Below are 20,194 nucleotides of genomic sequence, written 5' to 3'. Positions count from 1 at the left end.
TATTTGTTTTTTCAGTCTCCCATTCTCGTACATGAGGCATGTCATTATCATCATTTCGTGGTTCATTTTCATCATTGTCCAGAGTATGACTTTCTTCAACTGCTTCCGATTCATAACTCTTTAATAAGTCATATATATCATCAACAACTTCAAGTTCCTTCTGTCTCCTTATAACCCTCTTCATTTAGTTTATCCAGAATTTTAATCACTACATTCACTGGGTTCATCTTCAGCTCACTGCACATAACCAAAGCTCGGAACTTGGGGACTTGTATGTCGTGCGCTTTAGTAAGGTTACAGGTACAGCGTACACAAAGCTCAAGCTGCAAGAGCTCAGGGACAGTCGTGTGTACTAAGAAAGTGGTCACATCTAATGGCAAGAAGACGAACGAAGAAACTGTGTCATGTCGAAGCCAATAACATTAAGAGAATTACAGGTAAATGGTCTGTCTGAGGAATGAGAAAATAGGCTACGTGTTATTCGAATGGGTGTTATGGAAGTTTGAAAATACATTTCTTAAATTTTAGGTACAGAATTTCGTGGAGGAATTCTGAGGAGATACATTATTTTCTTCTAATGCAGAGTTTATATTTTGTAAGTTGTGCCACACATAAACTAGAGCTGGAAACGGGCATTCATTGAAAGACATTGCAGTCCTTTAAATTGATTGAAAATTTGTCCATAGCCATGGATCAAGTCGTAGAGGGACCTTCCCTAGTAGTGATACATTAATTGAAAACTATTTGCGAGAAAAATTTAGGATATACTTATCTTCCTCAGATACGAGATCTGCTGAAAATCGAACAGGAAACAGTGACAGTGAAAATATTCAGTATTTCAAACCATTTTCCAAATTTGAAATTTTTTAAAATTGAAACTTTTAAAAAAGAAATTTGTAAAATTATCCATGATATATAATAGTAACAAATGTACTTTTTTTTACCTTTTATTTCTATCGACTATATTAATGTTTTTATTGAATATCACTGGCTTCTGTCGGATTGTCAATTTATATTAAATGTGTATTTTTCTCTCGTTTTCTCTTTCTTCTTTATTCTTGCTCTTGTGTTGTATTTATTGGTTTGAATTAAATTACTTAATGTATTTAGCAAACTGTCCTTGTAAATTTTATGTTATATTATTCACCAAGACCACACCGTACACGAGCCTGGCTCTTACGGTAGTGGCTAGAAACATTTTTATTTTATAAATGCAATTTGTACTCACTAGGTAGCTAGTTAAAATAAATACAATTAAAAAATTAAAGTTTGCTCCCGTCACTTCATATGACGTGGAAATAAGTTTCCTTCGTTTCAAATCATGTTTAACTAACAGACGAAGAATTTATGGGTTCGAAAATCTTCGAATGCATGTAGTCATACACTGTAATGAAATGTACAGAGCAGAACTGTAAATTTGATGTATTTTGCATGTTTATTTATATATATGCTATAAAATTAGATGTTTCAACCTATCATAATATTATCATTATGTTGTTCCAGCCAGGAACCACTTTTGTAGCAGACCTTACAGTACCTCTGTGCTGGAAGCGGGAGTTTGTTGACATTGAAGTCCGGTCGCTTAGCCACGTTCAAAGACACAAGTCCCCAAGTTCCGAGCTTTGCACATAACATTACACAATAAACTGCAAGGTACAAACTAGCTGACAGCGTCTATAGCAGTACTGTCTTCGCTCATGCGTCTAGCATTGCTACATGGTATAGTTGTTTGCAATCTAAGTAGCCCATGTCAACTTGATCTTGATTAGTCGCGATCTCTGGTGTTCACTGCGTTCGAGTTGTAAAATTTACGTATTTTGCATTGGTTTTAATGCTTAATCGAATGGTAATAAAGGCAAGGCTTTGTTTTTTTACCCCATCTGAAGGTTTACTTGTCAGCCAGAAGAGAAGACCAGAAATGTCGAAAAGACAACCTGGTGGTAAAAAAAAAAAAATATATTGTTAGTGAAGGAAAGAGGGTTTTTTGGTGCCATGCTTACAGTAATCAACGGCTAAGGTCATTATTGTCTTTTGATAACTTAAATTCTCTCCTGCTCTATTTGTATTGTACGTGGGCATGAAGTACGATATGGCAATGTTGCATGCTGCCTTGCTCTCTCTATCTGTCTCTCTCGACGCAAACGCTAGCAGACGACCGCCTTCCGAATTTCCGTTGACTCTAGCTACATGTGGTAGCGTAGCGATGGAGGTTGGGATTTCTTTGCCTTTTGCGTAATTAGAAAATAGTAAAGAATGCACATACTTATAAAACAAAACTATTTCCATTAAAGATTCCTTTACATTTGACAACATTATTACTAATACACATTCTGTTACTCAATGTCTATTAAAGTTATTATCTTTGAAGAAATTAAAAATAAATTAATTTAGTAATGTTAAGCAATGTGTTAAGTATTACGTATGTAGAGAAATTTGATCGAAACGTATCTGATGAGCAGGGCCGTGACATCGATATATTTGTATTAGTTCGAGGTCGATTGAAGATGAACACACGACGCCGGATGTGTTTCAAGTACAGGCAGCGGAAGCGAATTTGACACACGCCTAAGCAAGCACGTTCCGTGTTTTGTGTACGATTATTGCGTATTATAAAATCAAGATAATACAATCATTGTACATAAGGGTAAAAGGAGTCATACAAATATTTGACGGAAACGATGCAGCTCCATAAGTAATGCCCAAACTCTTCTTGGTGACCCAAATATTAAAAAGCAGTGTGAATATATTTCATCTAATTTTGGATTTATCCCCTCTACAATGGAATGTCTCGAAAAGACTTTTGTGAAATTAGTCGAGCAAATTTGGATAGCAAATAATCTCATCTCAAAAGTGAATGGTCTGCGAGATGATATAAGCAAAAAGATGCGTGAGAAAATGAACACAGTTATAAAAAAAAAGTGGTTTCAATTCATTATTCAGAATTGCAAGAGTTCTGTCAGATGACAAGTGCGATTGTTATCAACTTGACGTAGAAATGGATGATGTGAAACATTTTACATATGCGCCTTTGGTTTCAGCCGATGTTGAACGCAGTTTTTCCGCATACAAGGTTATACTATCCGACACTCGGCGGTCATTTTAATTTGAAACTTTGAAAATGAATGTTCATTGCAGCAGCAACCGAAACCAGACGAACAACATAAAATAAAAGTAAGGTACGGAATAGATGTGATAAATAAATTAATGTAACAGTTAAATTTACGGAAAGCAATATTGTACGGCATATGGTATTCTAAAACTGTGATGCAAAACTCTAAATTAAAAAAAAAAATCTTTCAGACTTATGTTTTACCACATTTGTGACAATTTAAGTTTGATTTGCAACAATTATTTTAAACCTCACCAGCAATTTAGACCTTTCCGACATTAACCCTTATTATACAGTACAATGATTATATCGTCTTGATTTTATAATAAGTAATAATCGTATACAAAACACGGAATGTGCTTGCTTAGGCGTGTGTCAAATTCGCTTTCGCTGCCTGTACTTGAATCATGTTGACTACATTCTGTCCGGCGTCGTGTGTTTACCTTCAGTAGACCTCAAACTAACACTCTAAATTAAAAAAAAAAATCTTTCAGACTTATGTTTTACCACATTTGTGACAATTTAAGTTTGATTTGCAACAATTATTTTAAACCTCACCAGCATTTTAGACCTTTCTGACATTAACTCTTATTATACAGTACAATGATTATATCGTCTTGATTTTATAATAAGTAATAATCGTATACAAAACACGGAACGTGCTTGCTTAGGCGTGTGTCAAATTCGCTTTCGCTGCCTGTACTTGAATCATGTTGACTACATTCTGTCCGGCGTCGTGTGTTTACCTTCAGTAGACCTCAAACTAACACTCTAAATTAAAAAAAAAAATCTTTCAGACTTATGTTTTACCACATTTGTGACAATTTAAGTTTGATTTGCAACAATTATTTTAAACCTCACCAGCATTTTAGACCTTTCTCACATTAACTCTTATTATACAGTACAATGATTATATCGTCTTGATTTTATAATAAGTAATAATCGTATACAAAACACGGAACGTGCTTGCTTAGGCGTGTGTCAAATTCGCTTTCGCTGCCTGTACTTGAATCATGTTGACTACATTCTGTCCGGCGTCGTGTGTTTACCTTCAGTAGACCTCAAACTAACACTCTAAATTAAAAAAAAAAAAAATCTTTCAGACTTATGTTTTACCACATTTGTGACAATTTAAGTTTGATTTGCAACAATTATTTTAAACCTCACCAGCATTTTAGACCTTTCCGACATTAACCCTTATTATACAGTACAATGATTATATCGTCTTGATTTTATAATAAGTAATAATCGTATACAAAACACGGAACGTGCTTGCTTAGGCGTGTGTCAAATTCGCTTTCGCTGCCTGTACTTGAATCATGTTGACTACATTCTGTCCGGCGTCGTGTGTTAACTTCAGTAGACCTCAAACTAACACTCTAAATTAAAAAAAAAAAAAATCTTTCAGACTTATGTTTTACCACATTTGTGACAATTAAAGTTTGATTTGCAACAATTATTTTAAACCTCACCAGCATTTTAGACCTTTCTGACATTAACTCTTATTATACAGTACAATGATTATATCGTCTTGATTTTATAATAAGTAATAATCGTATACAAAACACGGAACGTGCTTGCTTAGGCGTGTGTCAAATTCGCTTTCGCTGCCTGTACTTGAATCATGTTGACTACATTCTGTCCGGCGTCGTGTGTTTACCTTCAGTAGACCTCAAACTAACACTCTAAATTAAAAAAAAAAAAAAATCTTTCAGACTTATGTTTTACCACATTTGTGACAATTTAAGTTTGATTTGCAACAATTATTTTAAACCTCACCAGCATTTTAGACCTTTCCGACATTAACCCTTATTATACAGTACAATGATTATATCGTCTTGATTTTATAATAAGTAATAATCGTATACAAAACACGGAACGTGCTTGCTTAGGCGTGTGTCAAATTCGCTTTCGCTGCCTGTACTTGAATCATGTTGACTACATTCTGTCCGGCGTCGTGTGTTTACCTTCAGTAGACCTCAAACTAACACTCTAAATTAAAAAAAAAAAAAAAATCTTTCAGACTTATGTTTTACCACATTTGTGACAATTTAAGTTTGATTTGCAACAATTATTTTAAACCTCACCAGCATTTTAGACCTTTCTGACATTAACTCTTATTATACAGTAGAATGATTATATCGTCTTGATTTTATAATAAGTAATAATCGTATACAAAACACGGAACGTGCTTGCTTAGGCGTGTGTCAAATTCGCTTTCGCTGCCTGTACTTGAATCATGTTGACTACATTCTGTCCGGCGTCGTGTGTTTACCTTCAGTAGACCTCAAACTAACACTCTAAATTAAAAAAAAAAAAAATCTTTCAGACTTATGTTTTACCACATTTGTGACAATTTAAGTTTGATTTGCAACAATTATTTTAAACCTCACCAGCATTTTAGACCTTTCTGACATTAACTCTTATTATACAGTACAATGATTATATCGTCTTGATTTTATAATAAGTAATAATCGTATACAAAACACGGAACGTGCTTGCTTAGGCGTGTGTCAAATTCGCTTTCGCTGCCTGTACTTGAATCATGTTGACTACATTCTGTCCGGCGTCGTGTGTTTACCTTCAGTAGACCTCAAACTAACACTCTAAATTAAAAAAAAAAAAAAATCTTTCAGACTTATGTTTTACCACATTTGTGACAATTTAAGTTTGATTTGCAACAATTATTTTAAACCCCACCAGCATTTTAGACCTTTCCGACATTAACCCTTATTATACAGTACAATGATTATATCGTCTTGATTTTATAATAAGTAATAATCGTATACAAAACACGGAACGTGCTTGCTTAGGCGTGTGTCAAATTCGCTTTCGCTGCCTGTACTTGAATCATGTTGACTACATTCTGTCCGGCGTCGTGTGTTTACCTTCAGTAGACCTCAAACTAACACTCTAAATTAAAAAAAAAAAAATCTTTCAGACTTATGTTTTACCACATTTGTGACAATTTAAGTTTGATTTGCAACAATTATTTTAAACCTCACCAGCATTTTAGACCTTTCCGACATTAACCCTTATTATACAGTACAATGATTATATCGTCTTGATTTTATAATAAGTAATAATCGTATACAAAACACGGAACGTGCTTGCTTAGGCGTGTGTCAAATTCGCTTTCGCTGCCTGTACTTGAATCATGTTGACTACATTCTGTCCGGCGTCGTGTGTTTACCTTCAGTAGACCTCAAACTAACACTCTAAATAAAAAAAAAAAATCTTTCAGACTTATGTTTTACCACATTTGTGACAATTTAAGTTTGATTTGCAACAATTATTTTAAACCTCACCAGCATTTTAGACCTTTCCGACATTAACCCTTATTATACAGTACAATGATTATATCGTCTTGATTTTATAATAAGTAATAATCGTATACAAAACACGGAACGTGCTTGCTTAGGCGTGTGTCAAATTCGCTTTCGCTGCCTGTACTTGAATCATGTTGACTACATTCTGTCCGGCGTCGTGTGTTAACTTCAGTAGACCTCAAACTAACACTCTAAATTAAAAAAAAAAAAATCTTTCAGACTTATGTTTTACCACATTTGTGACAATTTAAGTTTGATTTGCAACAATTATTTTAAACCTCACCAGCATTTTAGACCTTTCTGACATTAACTCTTATTATACAGTACAATGATTATATCGTCTTGATTTTATAATAAGTAATAATCGTATACAAAACACGGAACGTGCTTGCTTAGGCGTGTGTCAAATTCGCTTTCGCTGCCTGTACTTGAATCATGTTGACTACATTCTGTCCGGCGTCGTGTGTTTACCTTCAGTAGACCTCAAACTAACACTCTAAATTAAAAAAAAAAAAATCTTTCAGACTTATGTTTTACCACATTTGTGACAATTAAAGTTTGATTTGCAACAATTATTTTAAACCTCACCAGCATTTTAGACCTTTCTGACATTAACTCTTATTATACAGTACAATGATTATATCGTCTTGATTTTATAATAAGTAATAATCGTATACAAAACACGGAACGTGCTTGCTTAGGCGTGTGTCAAATTCGCTTTCGCTGCCTGTACTTGAATCATGTTGACTACATTCTGTCCGGCGTCGTGTGTTTACCTTCAGTAGACCTCAAACTAACACTCTAAATTAAAAAAAAAAAAAAATCTTTCAGACTTATGTTTTACCACATTTGTGACAATTTAAGTTTGATTTGCAACAATTATTTTAAACCTCACCAGCATTTTAGACCTTTCCGACATTAACCCTTATTATACAGTACAATGATTATATCGTCTTGATTTTATAATAAGTAATAATCGTATACAAAACACGGAACGTGCTTGCTTAGGCGTGTGTCAAATTCGCTTTCGCTGCCTGTACTTGAATCATGTTGACTACATTCTGTCCGGCGTCGTGTGTTTACCTTCAGTAGACCTCAAACTAACACTCTAAATTAAAAAAAAAAAAAAAATCTTTCAGACTTATGTTTTACCACATTTGTGACAATTTAAGTTTGATTTGCAACAATTATTTTAAACCTCACCAGCATTTTAGACCTTTCTGACATTAACTCTTATTATACAGTAGAATGATTATATCGTCTTGATTTTATAATAAGTAATAATCGTATACAAAACACGGAACGTGCTTGCTTAGGCGTGTGTCAAATTCGCTTTCGCTGCCTGTACTTGAATCATGTTGACTACATTCTGTCCGGCGTCGTGTGTTTACCTTCAGTAGACCTCAAACTAACACTCTAAATTAAAAAAAAAAAAAATCTTTCAGACTTATGTTTTACCACATTTGTGACAATTTAAGTTTGATTTGCAACAATTATTTTAAACCTCACCAGCATTTTAGACCTTTCTGACATTAACTCTTATTATACAGTACAATGATTATATCGTCTTGATTTTATAATAAGTAATAATCGTATACAAAACACGGAACGTGCTTGCTTAGGCGTGTGTCAAATTCGCTTTCGCTGCCTGTACTTGAATCATGTTGACTACATTCTGTCCGGCGTCGTGTGTTTACCTTCAGTAGACCTCAAACTAACACTCTAAATTAAAAAAAAAAAAAATCTTTCAGACTTATGTTTTACCACATTTGTGACAATTTAAGTTTGATTTGCAACAATTATTTTAAACCTCACCAGCATTTTAGACCTTTCCGACATTAACCCTTATTATACAGTACAATGATTATATCGTCTTGATTTTATAATAAGTAATAATCGTATACAAAACACGGAACGTGCTTGCTTAGGCGTGTGTCAAATTCGCTTTCGCTGCCTGTACTTGAATCATGTTGACTACATTCTGTCCGGCGTCGTGTGTTTACCTTCAGTAGACCTCAAACTAACACTCTAAATTAAAAAAAAAAAAAATCTTTCAGACTTATGTTTTACCACATTTGTGACAATTTAAGTTTGATTTGCAACAATTATTTTAAACCTCACCAGCATTTCAGACCTTTCCGACATTAACCCTTATTATACAGTACAATGATTATATCGTCTTGATTTTATAATAAGTAATAATCGTATACAAAACACGGAACGTGCTTGCTTAGGCGTGTGTCAAATTCGCTTTCGCTGCCTGTACTTGAATCATGTTGACTACATTCTGTCCGGCGGTGTGTGTTTACCTTCAGTAGACCTCAAACTAACACAAATATATTGATGTCACGGCCCTATTGATGAGTGGTGAGACGTTTTTGTTTACATTCTCCTCTCGCGAGTCTTGCGGAGTGGATGATTGCAGTTACACTCACCCCCATCACAGTGCAATGACCTCAAGGAGTATGATACTCTTTGCAGCGTTGCAACACGTCACATTTGATACTGTCAAAACTATTGGACGTATCAAAATCTTATTTGACAGAAGTTCATATTGACTTCATCTATTACCTCTGTGAATTAATGTAGTAGGTTCCCTTCCACCCTGTATGTTTCTGTTTTTCCTGCCGGCACTTGAACACGAGTTCACGAGGTTCGTAGTCGGCAACCTACTGTTGGAGCCGTGGCGATGAACTCTTCGCATTTAATAACTTGTGATAAATCGTGCTGTCCCCGATAGCAGCAACCAGAGCACTGCTGCCTGTCATGTACCTGCACATACCCGGAGGGCCGAAACGCTACGAATTATTGGCTCGAATATTAATGTGCGTTACTGTCATGCCGAAATGGTCATAGGGCGTTAAAACACGCCTGAAGAGACGGATGTTGCTCGCTGGTTTGTTATGAATTGTGCGGGCTTTTGTATTGAAATGCGAGTCGGTGGAAGATACGAAGTTAGGCAACCAGTTACACAAACTGCTAGTAATATTAATGTTCGATATTCAATATTTGCACTATTTTGGTCCATTATTTATTTATTTATTTATTTATTTATTTATTTATTTATCAATGTATTTATTTTTTAATCATTCCTTCATCCCGGTATTTATTTATTTTTTATACTGGTGGAGTGAAAGCCATATTACTTTTGTGCGAGATCGTGCGTATTTGCTTGGTTTCCGCACAAAACCAATCCGCGGAAAGTCTAAAATTCCAAATTCACTATTCCCAACCTAACACACATAGCAATTTCCCTCTTCTTACCGCTTAAGTGACATATTGATTTTACTGCTTTAGGCTTTTAACGTATTATTTTTAGAGACGTTCAATATAGTAATAATTATAAATTGGAAACTTACCACTGCAATTTCACATAAATTGCACTGTTAATGATTGTTTTTAAATATTTGCAAAAATTAAGTAAATTCTACAACTCCACTAAAGTTACTGCATTCGTGATGCAAGTAACATTAAGGAAGCCGTGAAAAAATCAACAAGATTCCAGACTCATCATAGACTGGGGGAAAAAAAAGACAGACGTATATCACGGCCTGCTGGAGTATAGTAAACACAGAAAACATTTTAAAGCAACAATGTTGAAGATAGATATTTTTGTTTTGCAAATTTGCCGTCATTGAACAGAAACCAAGATGGAGATTTTATTGCAACTAATTAGAAATTCCTCTTTCAGGTATGTAATAAACGATCTTCGCACAAAATAATGTACGATACACGAGCGGTATGTTTTATTTCAATTCTCGGAAATTAAAAAAGCTCAACTACGTTTCGCTTTTTCAAACTTTTCCTCGAACATGAAAACTTCAACATACCGCTCTTGTAACGCATATTACTATTTCTTACACTCTACCAGCTCACAAATACGTAATATAAGGCCTATATTACACTATAACATTTCTATATGATAGAATATGATACAATTTTTGGTTAAATATATATGATCAAATGTAAGATTTTGACTATATTACACTATGTCAAAAAACTTTCATCACAGTTCTGTAATGAATCCGCAATAGATTTATTCTTGTTGAAACTGTAAAATATGCAGTAATGATTATTGCATTAATACTAAAGAAGAAATGAAATGTAAAATGTATTTCGTCGGCTTGGAGTGTAAACCTGCTAAGCAACAAAAAGGAAATTTTACAGGGGAACAAATCCAAAGTACAAGTGGTGAGGTTTCAGAGTTAAATTGTACTCAGTTTTTTGTTCCCCCTGTAAAATTTCCTTTTTGTTAGTCAGCAGGTTTACACTTTAAGCCGACGATTTGGAGTAGAGAGAAAAGATACAAAAGGAATCAATCAATCAAGCTCTACTGAGAGAACTTCAGTATGAAGATGTGAAATCCTATATATACCAAGTATTTAATAATGGATGATGAAACATTTCACGTGAATTATAATGTGATATAAAACGTTTTGGGGATTTCACAGACCACGTGTACTTAATGTCCACCATTTTCGTTCTTCTCAGTCACAGATTTTATCAAAGGTATGATGATGACCATAATTTTCATCACAGAACTATGTCACAGCTAGATGTGATCAAAGATGCTATATTACACTGTAATAGTAATATGCGTTACAAGAGCGGTATGTTGAAGTTTTCATGTTCGAGGAAAAGTTTGAAAAAGCGAAACGTAGTTGAGCTTTTTTAATTTCCAAGAATTGAAAGAAAACATACCGCTCGTGTATCGTACATTATTTTGTGCGAAGATCGTTTATTACATACCTAAAAGAGGAATTTCTAATTAGTTGCAATGAAATCTCCATCTTGGTTTCTGTTCAATGACGGCAATTTTGGAAAACAAAAATATCTATCTTCAACATTATTGCTTTAAAATGTTTTCTGTGTTTACTATACTCCAGCAGGCCGTGATATACGTCTGTCTTTTTTTCCCCCAGTCTATAAATGCGAACTTAAAATAAACGGCTTCCTTAATGTTACATGCAACACGAAATGTAGTAACTTTAGTGGAGATGTAGAGTTTACTTAATTTTTGCAAATATTTAAAAACAATAATTAGCAGTGCAATTTAGGTGAAATTGCAGTGGTAAGTTTCCAATTTATAATTATTACTATATTGAACTTCTCTAAAAATAATATGTTAAAAGCCTAAAGGAGTAAAATGAATATGTCACTTAAGCGGTAAGAAGAGGGAAATTGTTATGTGTGTTCGGTTGGGAATACTGAATGTGGAATTTTAGACTTACCGCGGGTTGGTTTTGTGCGGAAACCAAGCAAATACGCACGATCTCGCACAAAAGATTTTATCATATATTTTATCAAACTTCTGTGACACAGAAATTTGATAATGTAATATAGGCCTAAGACATTCAAACCGAGTGAGGTGGGTCATGCGTTCCACATCGGAGTCGCATTCGGGAGGTCCGCGGTTCAAATCCCCGGACCGACCAACCTGACTTTGGTTTTTCCGTGGATTTCCACACTTACTTAGGCAAATACCGGATTGGAATTTTCATTGCTACGGTCCATTTCCCTTCCTCTTCCCTGTAGAAAAAGAATTCAGATTTAATAACATATCATCATCTTCATCATCTCATTCCATAGGCATATTCATGTCATGATGCATGTTTTCGTCCGCTTACGGGAAGGGCGTCCTCTGGGTTCCAAGTCTTTCCAAATATCTCTGTCAAAATTCATTTCTTAACAGGACTTTCGAGGGCGCTTCGACACCTTGGAAGGGCTGTTGGAATGGATCATGTGCTGCTTGGTTATTTTGGCGGTATGAACTTAGGGCGGGGGTGTAGGGAGCCCATTGATTGAGCAGGTGAGGGATCTCATGCGGCCGGTGGGTTGGTACACACCATCCTCATTCTTCCCATAATTCGGTGTGCACAATAAGCCTTAGTCTGGCCGACATGCTGAAGGGTCGTCTACAACCTGGCCCTAACCACAGATCCCTAATCGCTAAGACATTCAAGCAATGAAATTAAAGGAAAAGTGAAAAGAACAAGAACACTATCATATTACAAAATAGCAGCAAAATTGAAACAATAGAAAATGAAAGCAGACCTAAAACGACAATGCAAGAAAATTAAATATAAATGTAGGCCTATAGGAATAGTAATAATGAACTTTGGAAGGATTTTTTTTGTAACGCGATATAACCAGGATTTAAACCACAGTCGCATTTGTCGCATTTTGCTACTCGACTTCTAGAAATGCAACAAAATTTAAATGTAAATGTACAAAAATGTGACAATCACATTGGACTTCAGAAACGAAGATGGTAATGGAGAAAATGAATTCAGAGATGTGTGTTGAACTAATCTGAATTCAAATGAAATGCTAATTGCATGGGCAATGTTAAAAAAGATATTGAGCAAAATTTGTTCAGGAATGAATTTCAAAGAGTCGGTGCAATTCATGTAAGTTAAGTGAACAGTTTCTTCTAATTGATTTATATAATTTCAACACATACTGTAAATTGTGAGCGAGAATTCAATTGCCTGAATCTTGTAAAAACTGAAATTAGAATCCACCTGTCAGTAAAAAGAGTTAGCAATCTGCTAACAATAAATCTTGAAGGGCGTACTAGTAAAGAATTTCAATATTTAGACTGCCCATAAAATAACGTATTTTAATGTGATGTAAATTCAGCAGTAATTGATTCTAAACATACCTAAGTGTAATGATTTACTTGCGTAAGTATATATACAGTGTAGTAAGCTGGAGTGAAAGTAATAAAACTACAAGGAAAAAATTACACAACTTTCTGTTTCTCCATACTTTATTAATTTTATCTTTCTGTAGAATTATTTATAATATTGCACAATTTTTTTTTCGCAATTTGCACAAATATACTAGGGTTGGATAAAAAGTAATGGCAACAGTTCGATATTTCTGACATGGCTTTATTCGCAGGGGTACAACATTTACGCACCTTCTATATAGTCGCCCCCCTTATTTATTACCTTTTGCCAAATGTTTGGAAGGCGTCGTACACCATCAGCGCGTCCATCTTTGTTGATGTTCCGTATTGACCGCCATAAAGCACGGATAAGTTCATCTCTGGTATTGTACCGGGTCCCTCGCAGTGGTTCTTTCACTTTGGTGAAAAGATCGTAATCGCATGGATCATATCGGGTGAGTACGGTGGATGTTCCAGTAGTCCGCGTTTTCCGCCTGCCTTGGAGATACAGCGTGGTGCAGTATTACCCCATTAATGTCATACGCCACAATGAACATCTCCTTCACAGCACTTTGTGTAGGGCGCACTTTCTTTGGACGAGGTGAACCAGGATACTTCCATTCATTTGATTGGCGTTTCAGGTTTGATTCATACGAGCGAGTCCAGGTTTCGTCCATAGCGACGATTCGTCCAAGAAAGTCGTCACCTTCCCTTTGGTACCGGTGCAACAAGGCCTTCCCGGAACGCTTTAACCCATCGTGCAACCGTGCGATATGGCAACGCTGCATCGCCACATGCTTCACGCAGTCCCTGAAAACATTCTTGTGCACCATGACCTCGTGCCATTTCAATTTTGATCCAGGAACGTTGCTCTAGTTTTGTAAGGATGGTCCTAGGGCACTCGCACTATCTGTATGAAAGTGAACGTTCTACACACTGCAATAGATTGATGGAGTACTGTCGCCGCTGGCTGCACTAACTCAGCTAACAGTCCTTGTTCATGTCCACACAGCTGGCAACTCTCGAACGCACCATCGTCACGTGACAGCAGTGTTGCCATTACTTTTTATCCAACCTATGTAATTTTACGTTTGAGCATTTTTGAGACAATTATTTATTTTCTAGCTTATACTGTGGATATAACCTAGTGTTTGATACGGCGTTTTTAAATAACCAACAACAACTTTGACAAAAAGTAATAATCAACTTTGGAAGGAAAATTTTCTTTCTCCACTCTCAAGTAGTATAAACCGCGGTATTTACGGACAGCGGTGTAGCTATGAAGTATCGGAATGCTATGGAATTTATTTCCGATAATACCAATGAAATTCGCGGTGTTCAGGCATCTAGGATCCGTTCGTCATAATTCCATGTATAAAGATGTGTCAAAAGTAAATTAAAGTTATATGTTATCTGTTTTTCTCCCTCCCCCCCTTTTTTTTTCTTTGCCTGGTATCAGATTTGAGAAGTCTTCAGTCCAATCGATTCGTCGAGTGAGGTCAGTGGTGCGTTGTTCAGTTTTACGATCCTCGTAAATATCCGACTCCTGCACGCAAGTCTGAATTATTGAGAGGCGACGTCGTGGTGTAATGATCAGTGCCAGTTGAGTGCAGTTATGTGGTGTGAAGGACTCGAACTGGAGGAGGCTTTGAGATAATCACCGGCACAGCTCGACCTGCCCCATGAAGTTCTACACCAACTTGAACAAGGTAAACTCTCCGCATGCGAGTTCATTTAATGGGCTTCACGATGTTCTCTTGTTACCTCCAAGTAGCTTACACAAATCTGTGGCACGCCGTAAGAAGAATTGCTAGTTCATCCTGTGATGTCGGCGACCCATGTTGAAATCCTGGTAAGCCCTATCGAATACAGTGAAGCTTCAATTATCGTGGCAGAACTTCGACTATTATCGAAACGAGAGAAAATCGAATCATTTTAAATCTATGCCACATGTAAATCACTTTTTGTCTCATACATAACCACGAATAAAATTAAGTGTACCGCACCATAAAAAATATATTCTCCTAACACTATCGTCTATAATACAACGAGTGCTGATAGTTTCTCAATAATTTAATGTAATGATACATTTTTTTTCGAGACAATGTCGAGAAAAATTATCTTATGACAACATACATGAGTTTAGAAGCTCAATTGAATAATCACAGAGAAAATATCAAGCACGAATTGTATTCAGTGAGATAATTCCACTGCCTGCTGGATCGCATCCTATTGCTGCGTAAACTGCCTGCTCAATCACAGTTCTTTTGCAGCGAGATGGCAGGCAGTGTCCACCACTATTAACATTATCAGTATATGCAAAGTCACTACCTGCCATCTAGCGGCTACTCGCGCATAAGCGTTGATTGGAAAGGCAGTATAAGCAGCCATAGGATATGATCCAGCAGGCAGTGGATAATTCCGTTGCGAGAAAGATGTCATTTTGATTGGAATTTTAAAAATATAATCATGATGTTCATGTTGATGTCAGTGACTTACCTCTTTGATCTTCGTCAAACACACAAATTCTATTACTCTTTTAGCAAGGAGAGCAACGCGAATTTCTTAAATTTAATTTATTTAAAAACAACTGAACATTTCAGGTTATAGCAACATAATAAACCGCCATTAATCAATAGCAGAATTCATGTTTTCTCTACCGTTACTGAATGAACCAGAGATGGTAGGAATAAAACAAATGATTATAGAAAAAAAATAATCATTTGAGGTTATACCCATATGCATGAGTGTAGGTTTTTAACATTAAACTTAAGATTTACCATTCTATGCACTATCAGCACAGTCTAGTATATACAGTCACGAGTCCACACTTGTGGAGTAAACGGCTAGCGCGTCTGGCCGCGAAACCAGGTGGCCCGGGCTCGATTCCCGGTCGGGGCAAGTTACCTGGTTGAGGTTTTTTCCGGGGTTTTCCCTCAACCCAATATGAGCAAATACTGGGTAACTTTCGGTGTTGAACCCCGGACTCATTTCACCGGCATTCTCACCTTCATCTCATTCAGATGCTAAATAACGTAAGCTGTTGATAAAGCGTCGTAAAATAACCCACTATACAGTCACGAAGCTTGAGTTGATGAGGGTATTAGGAACAATAGACTGTGGCGGTACTGTTTGCCATTATATGTGACGAGGCGATAGTAGCGATCCTAGTGGTTAGCAACTATCTATGGATGCATATTCCTTACGTATTGAGCTTCGTGACTGTATATACTCGACTGTGCTATCAGTATAATCAGATTCTTAGAGGTCAATCGAGTGTCAGTGAGCTGGTTGATTGGCTGTATGGCGCTTGCTTGGAATTATATTTAATTGAATAAAAGTAGGTAAATCAATTAGATTCATTCTTGGACCTATAATTAAGACTTCAGTCTAAATGTCATAATAAATACTAAAGATAGCATTTAACACAGAATCTTATGTTTTTTTTTTTTTTTTTCGGGCTTTAAGATTAAAATTAACGCTGAGACTCTTTTAATGCATACACAACAAGGATAGTGGGCCTAGAGAACAGCATAGAATGCCATAATCACGTACAGAAATAAAATTCTCGTAACCACACGTTGGCTATTTACATTATGGTGGCTGCATGCGGTCAAATTAACTTCCGCGATTACTTAACTTCAACATTCAGGTTCAGTCGAGCGCTTGGCTGAATGCTCGAGTTTGCGCGAATTTTAGTTATCAGGAGAAATGTACTCGTACAGCATTCGACAAAAACGACTGTTGGTAGAAGCAACGATAATAGAAGCTTCACTGTAAAATACTGTATTGATTGGTAGATTTTCCCAGAATGCTTTTTCTGTTTCTAAATTTAAATATATCGTTTTTTTTTTACTAACTTGTTTTTAATTGACTAACTATGTACACATACAGGAACTTTGCATAAAATGTATCCTCTAAAACTATTTAAAAATCACATTTGAACTATTTGGGCATGGAAGCAAGTAGTTCGAAAAAAATATAGGAAAAGTGCTTAAAATCAGCAAAGCTTAAGTGTAAAAGTGAATCGCACCCTCAGAACAATACTATTCGTAATTACCAAAAGTTAGTTTTGAGTAAATGGAAGATAAACATTTCAAAGTCCTATGAAAACTCAGGATTACCAAGTACCAATATGAGTCCTGCAGACTTTGTCCTTGAACTTAGAGATACGACAGTTCTACTGTTTGATTGTTGTTGTTTAGTCAACTGTCCGAAGACAGGTCTGAACCTCAGAAATAATACCAACATAGCAAACACTTATGAGACAACTAGGCCAGGAGATAATGGGGTAGGGTGGCCAGTTCCTTTCACCCTCCATTGCATACATCGTCGATTAGCTACATAATACACTAATAGAGGATTAAATAAAGATTACGTGTAATTCAAAATTCAATTCTTGGGAGTTATAACAATATTGTTCTAGGAGTGCGAAATACATTTTTATACTCTTTAGTTATCTCATTGTTGAAAGTGAACAACGGAAGGAACGAAGTGATATTTCATTGTAAAAGGGATAACTGTCAGTGATAGAAAAGAAGTGCTTTTTCATAGTAGAAAAGATAAAAATTAACAATAGAAACAAGTGTCATCTCATTAAAAAAGAAAAGTAGCAGTCAGCGGTTGAAAACGTGTCGTCTCATTGTAAGAAAGATAACAAACAGTGGTAGAAAACAAGTGTTATCTCATTGTAAGAAAGATAATCAGCGGTAGAAAAAGGAGTGCTATCCCATTAAAAAAGATAACAGCTATCAACGATAGAAAAGAAGTGTTATTTCATTGTAGAAGAGCTCAGAATCGACGGTAGAAAACAAGTGTCATCTCAATTAAAAAAAATAACAATCAGCGGTTGAAAACAAATGCTGTCTCATTGTAAGAAAGATAACAATCAATGGGAGAAAGCGAGTGCTATCTCATTGTAAAAAATAAAGCAATCAGCGGTAGGAAACAAATGCCCTCTCATTCAAGGATTCAATCAGCGGTAGAAAGGAAGTGCTGTCTCATTGTAAAGATATAACAATTAACAGCAGAAAACTAGTGTCATATCATTGTAAAAAATATAACAATTTGCGGTAGAAAGCAAGTGTCATATCATTGTAAAAAATATAAAAATCTACAGTAGAAAAGAAGTGCTATCTCATTTAAAAAAATATAAAATCTACGGTAGAAAACAAGTGTCATCTCACTGTAAAAAATATAATAATCTACGGTAGAAAACAAGTGTCATCTCACTGTAAAAAATATAATAATCTATGGTAGAAAACAAGTGTCATCTCACTGTAAAAAATATAAAAATCTACGGTAGAAAACAAGTGTCATCTCACTGTAAAAATATAAAAAACTACGGTAGAAAACAAGTGTCATCTCACTGTAAAAAATATATAAATCTACGGCAGAAAACAAGTGTCATCTCATTGTAAAAAAAATAAAAAATCTACGGTGGAAAACAAGTATCATTTCATTGTAAAAAATATAAAAATCTACGGTTGAAAAGAAATATCATCTTATTGTAAAAAATATAAAAATCTACGTTAGAAAACAAGTGTCATCTCATTGTAAAAAAAAAAAAAATCTACGGTAGAAAACAAGTATCATTTCATTGTAAAAGTATAAAAATCTACAGTAGAAAACAAGTGTCATCTGACTGTAAAAGAATAAAAATCTACGGTAGAAAATAAGTGTCATCTCATTGTAAAAAAAAATAAAAAAAATCTACGGTAGAAAACAAGTACCATTTCATTGTAAAGAATATAAAAATCTACGGTAGAAAACAAGTGTCATCTCACAGTAAAAAAATAAAAATCTACGTTAGAAAAGAAGTGTCATCTCATTGTAAAAAAATAAAAAATCTACGGTAGAAAACAAGTATCATTTCATTGTAAAAATATAAAAATCTACAGTAGAAAACAAGTGTCATCTGACTGTAAAAGAATAAAAATCTACGGTAGAAAATAAGTGTCATCTCATTGTAAAAAAAAAATAAAAAAAATCTACGGTAGAAAACAAGTACCATTTCATTGTAAAAAATATAAAAATCTACGGTAGAAAACAAGTGTCATCTCACAGTAAAAAAATAAAAATCTACGTTAGAAAAGAAGTGTCATCTCATTGTAAAAAAATTAAAAATCTACGGTAGAAAACAAGTGACATCTCACTGTAAAAAATATCAAAATCTACGGTAGAAAACAAGTGTTATCTCACTGTAAAAATATCAAAATCTACAGTAGAAAACAAGTGTCATCTCACTGTAAAAAATAAAAAACTATGGTAGAAAACACGTGTTATCTCACTGTAAAAAATATCAAAATCTACTGTAGAAAACAAGTGTCATCTCATTGTAAAAAGAATAAAAAATCTACGGTAGAAAACAAGTATCATCTCATTGTAAAATATATAAAAATCTACGGTAGAAAACAAGTATCATCTCATTGTAAAATATATAAAAATCTACGGTAGAAAACAAGTGTCATCTCATTATAAAAATATAACAATCTGCGGTGGAAAATAAGTACTATCTCATTGTAGAAAAGATAATCGGTGGTAGAAAAGAAGTGCTGTCTCGTAAAAAAAACAACAATCAACGATAGGAAGCAAGTGCCATCTCATTGTAAGAAAGTTAAACAAAACACTAAAAAGAAAACTATCAACGACAAGTAAAGTGCCGTGTCTTTGGTAAATCTACAATCAAAAATAGAGGAAGATCGTCACCTCACTGCAAAAAGAGAATAATCAGCTAAGGGAACAAGTGTCATATCACAATAAAGAAATCAGGATCAACGATAGAAACAAGTGCTACCAAAACTATTATAATGAACGGTAGAAATCAAGTGCTATCCCATTGTAAAAATAACAATCAATCATAGGAAATAAGTGCCATGAAATTTAAAAAAAATTGTGCCATCTTACTGTAAAAGAAAAAGAAGAAAAATCAACTATAGAAGACAAACGTCATATCGCTGCATAAAAGAAAAGAAACAATAATACAGTATCATCTCATTGTAAGAAAGAGGGCAGTCAGTAATCGAAAACTAGTGCTGTCTTTTAACAGAAAAAGAAGAATTGAGGATAGAAAACAAATATCGT

At 35.0% G+C, this 20,194-nt stretch overlaps 1 protein-coding gene across 8 annotated transcripts in view; it reads left to right on the top strand.

Moving 5' to 3' along the window:
* The window catches only part of pyd (zonula occludens-like protein polychaetoid), a 793,103-nt gene that overhangs the window by 524,042 nt on the left and 248,867 nt on the right, over nt 1-20,194 (top strand). Inside the window, exon 2 of one of the 8 annotated variants that reach the window (XM_069832501.1) lies at nt 14,571-14,820. The exons of the other annotated variants lie outside the window; for them this stretch is intronic. Within the exon in view, the coding sequence (XP_069688602.1) occupies nt 14,794-14,820 (27 nt within the window). The 5' untranslated portion in view covers nt 14,571-14,793. The remainder of the gene's footprint in view (nt 1-14,570; nt 14,821-20,194) is intronic. 8 annotated transcript variants of the gene reach the window in all.

This window comes from Periplaneta americana, chromosome 8 (assembly GCF_040183065.1).
Source record: "Periplaneta americana isolate PAMFEO1 chromosome 8, P.americana_PAMFEO1_priV1, whole genome shotgun sequence".
NCBI classification, from domain to species: domain Eukaryota; kingdom Metazoa; phylum Arthropoda; class Insecta; order Blattodea; family Blattidae; genus Periplaneta; species Periplaneta americana.
Note: the sequence above shows the minus strand (reverse complement) of the source record. Positions and strands in the feature narration are given on the sequence as shown.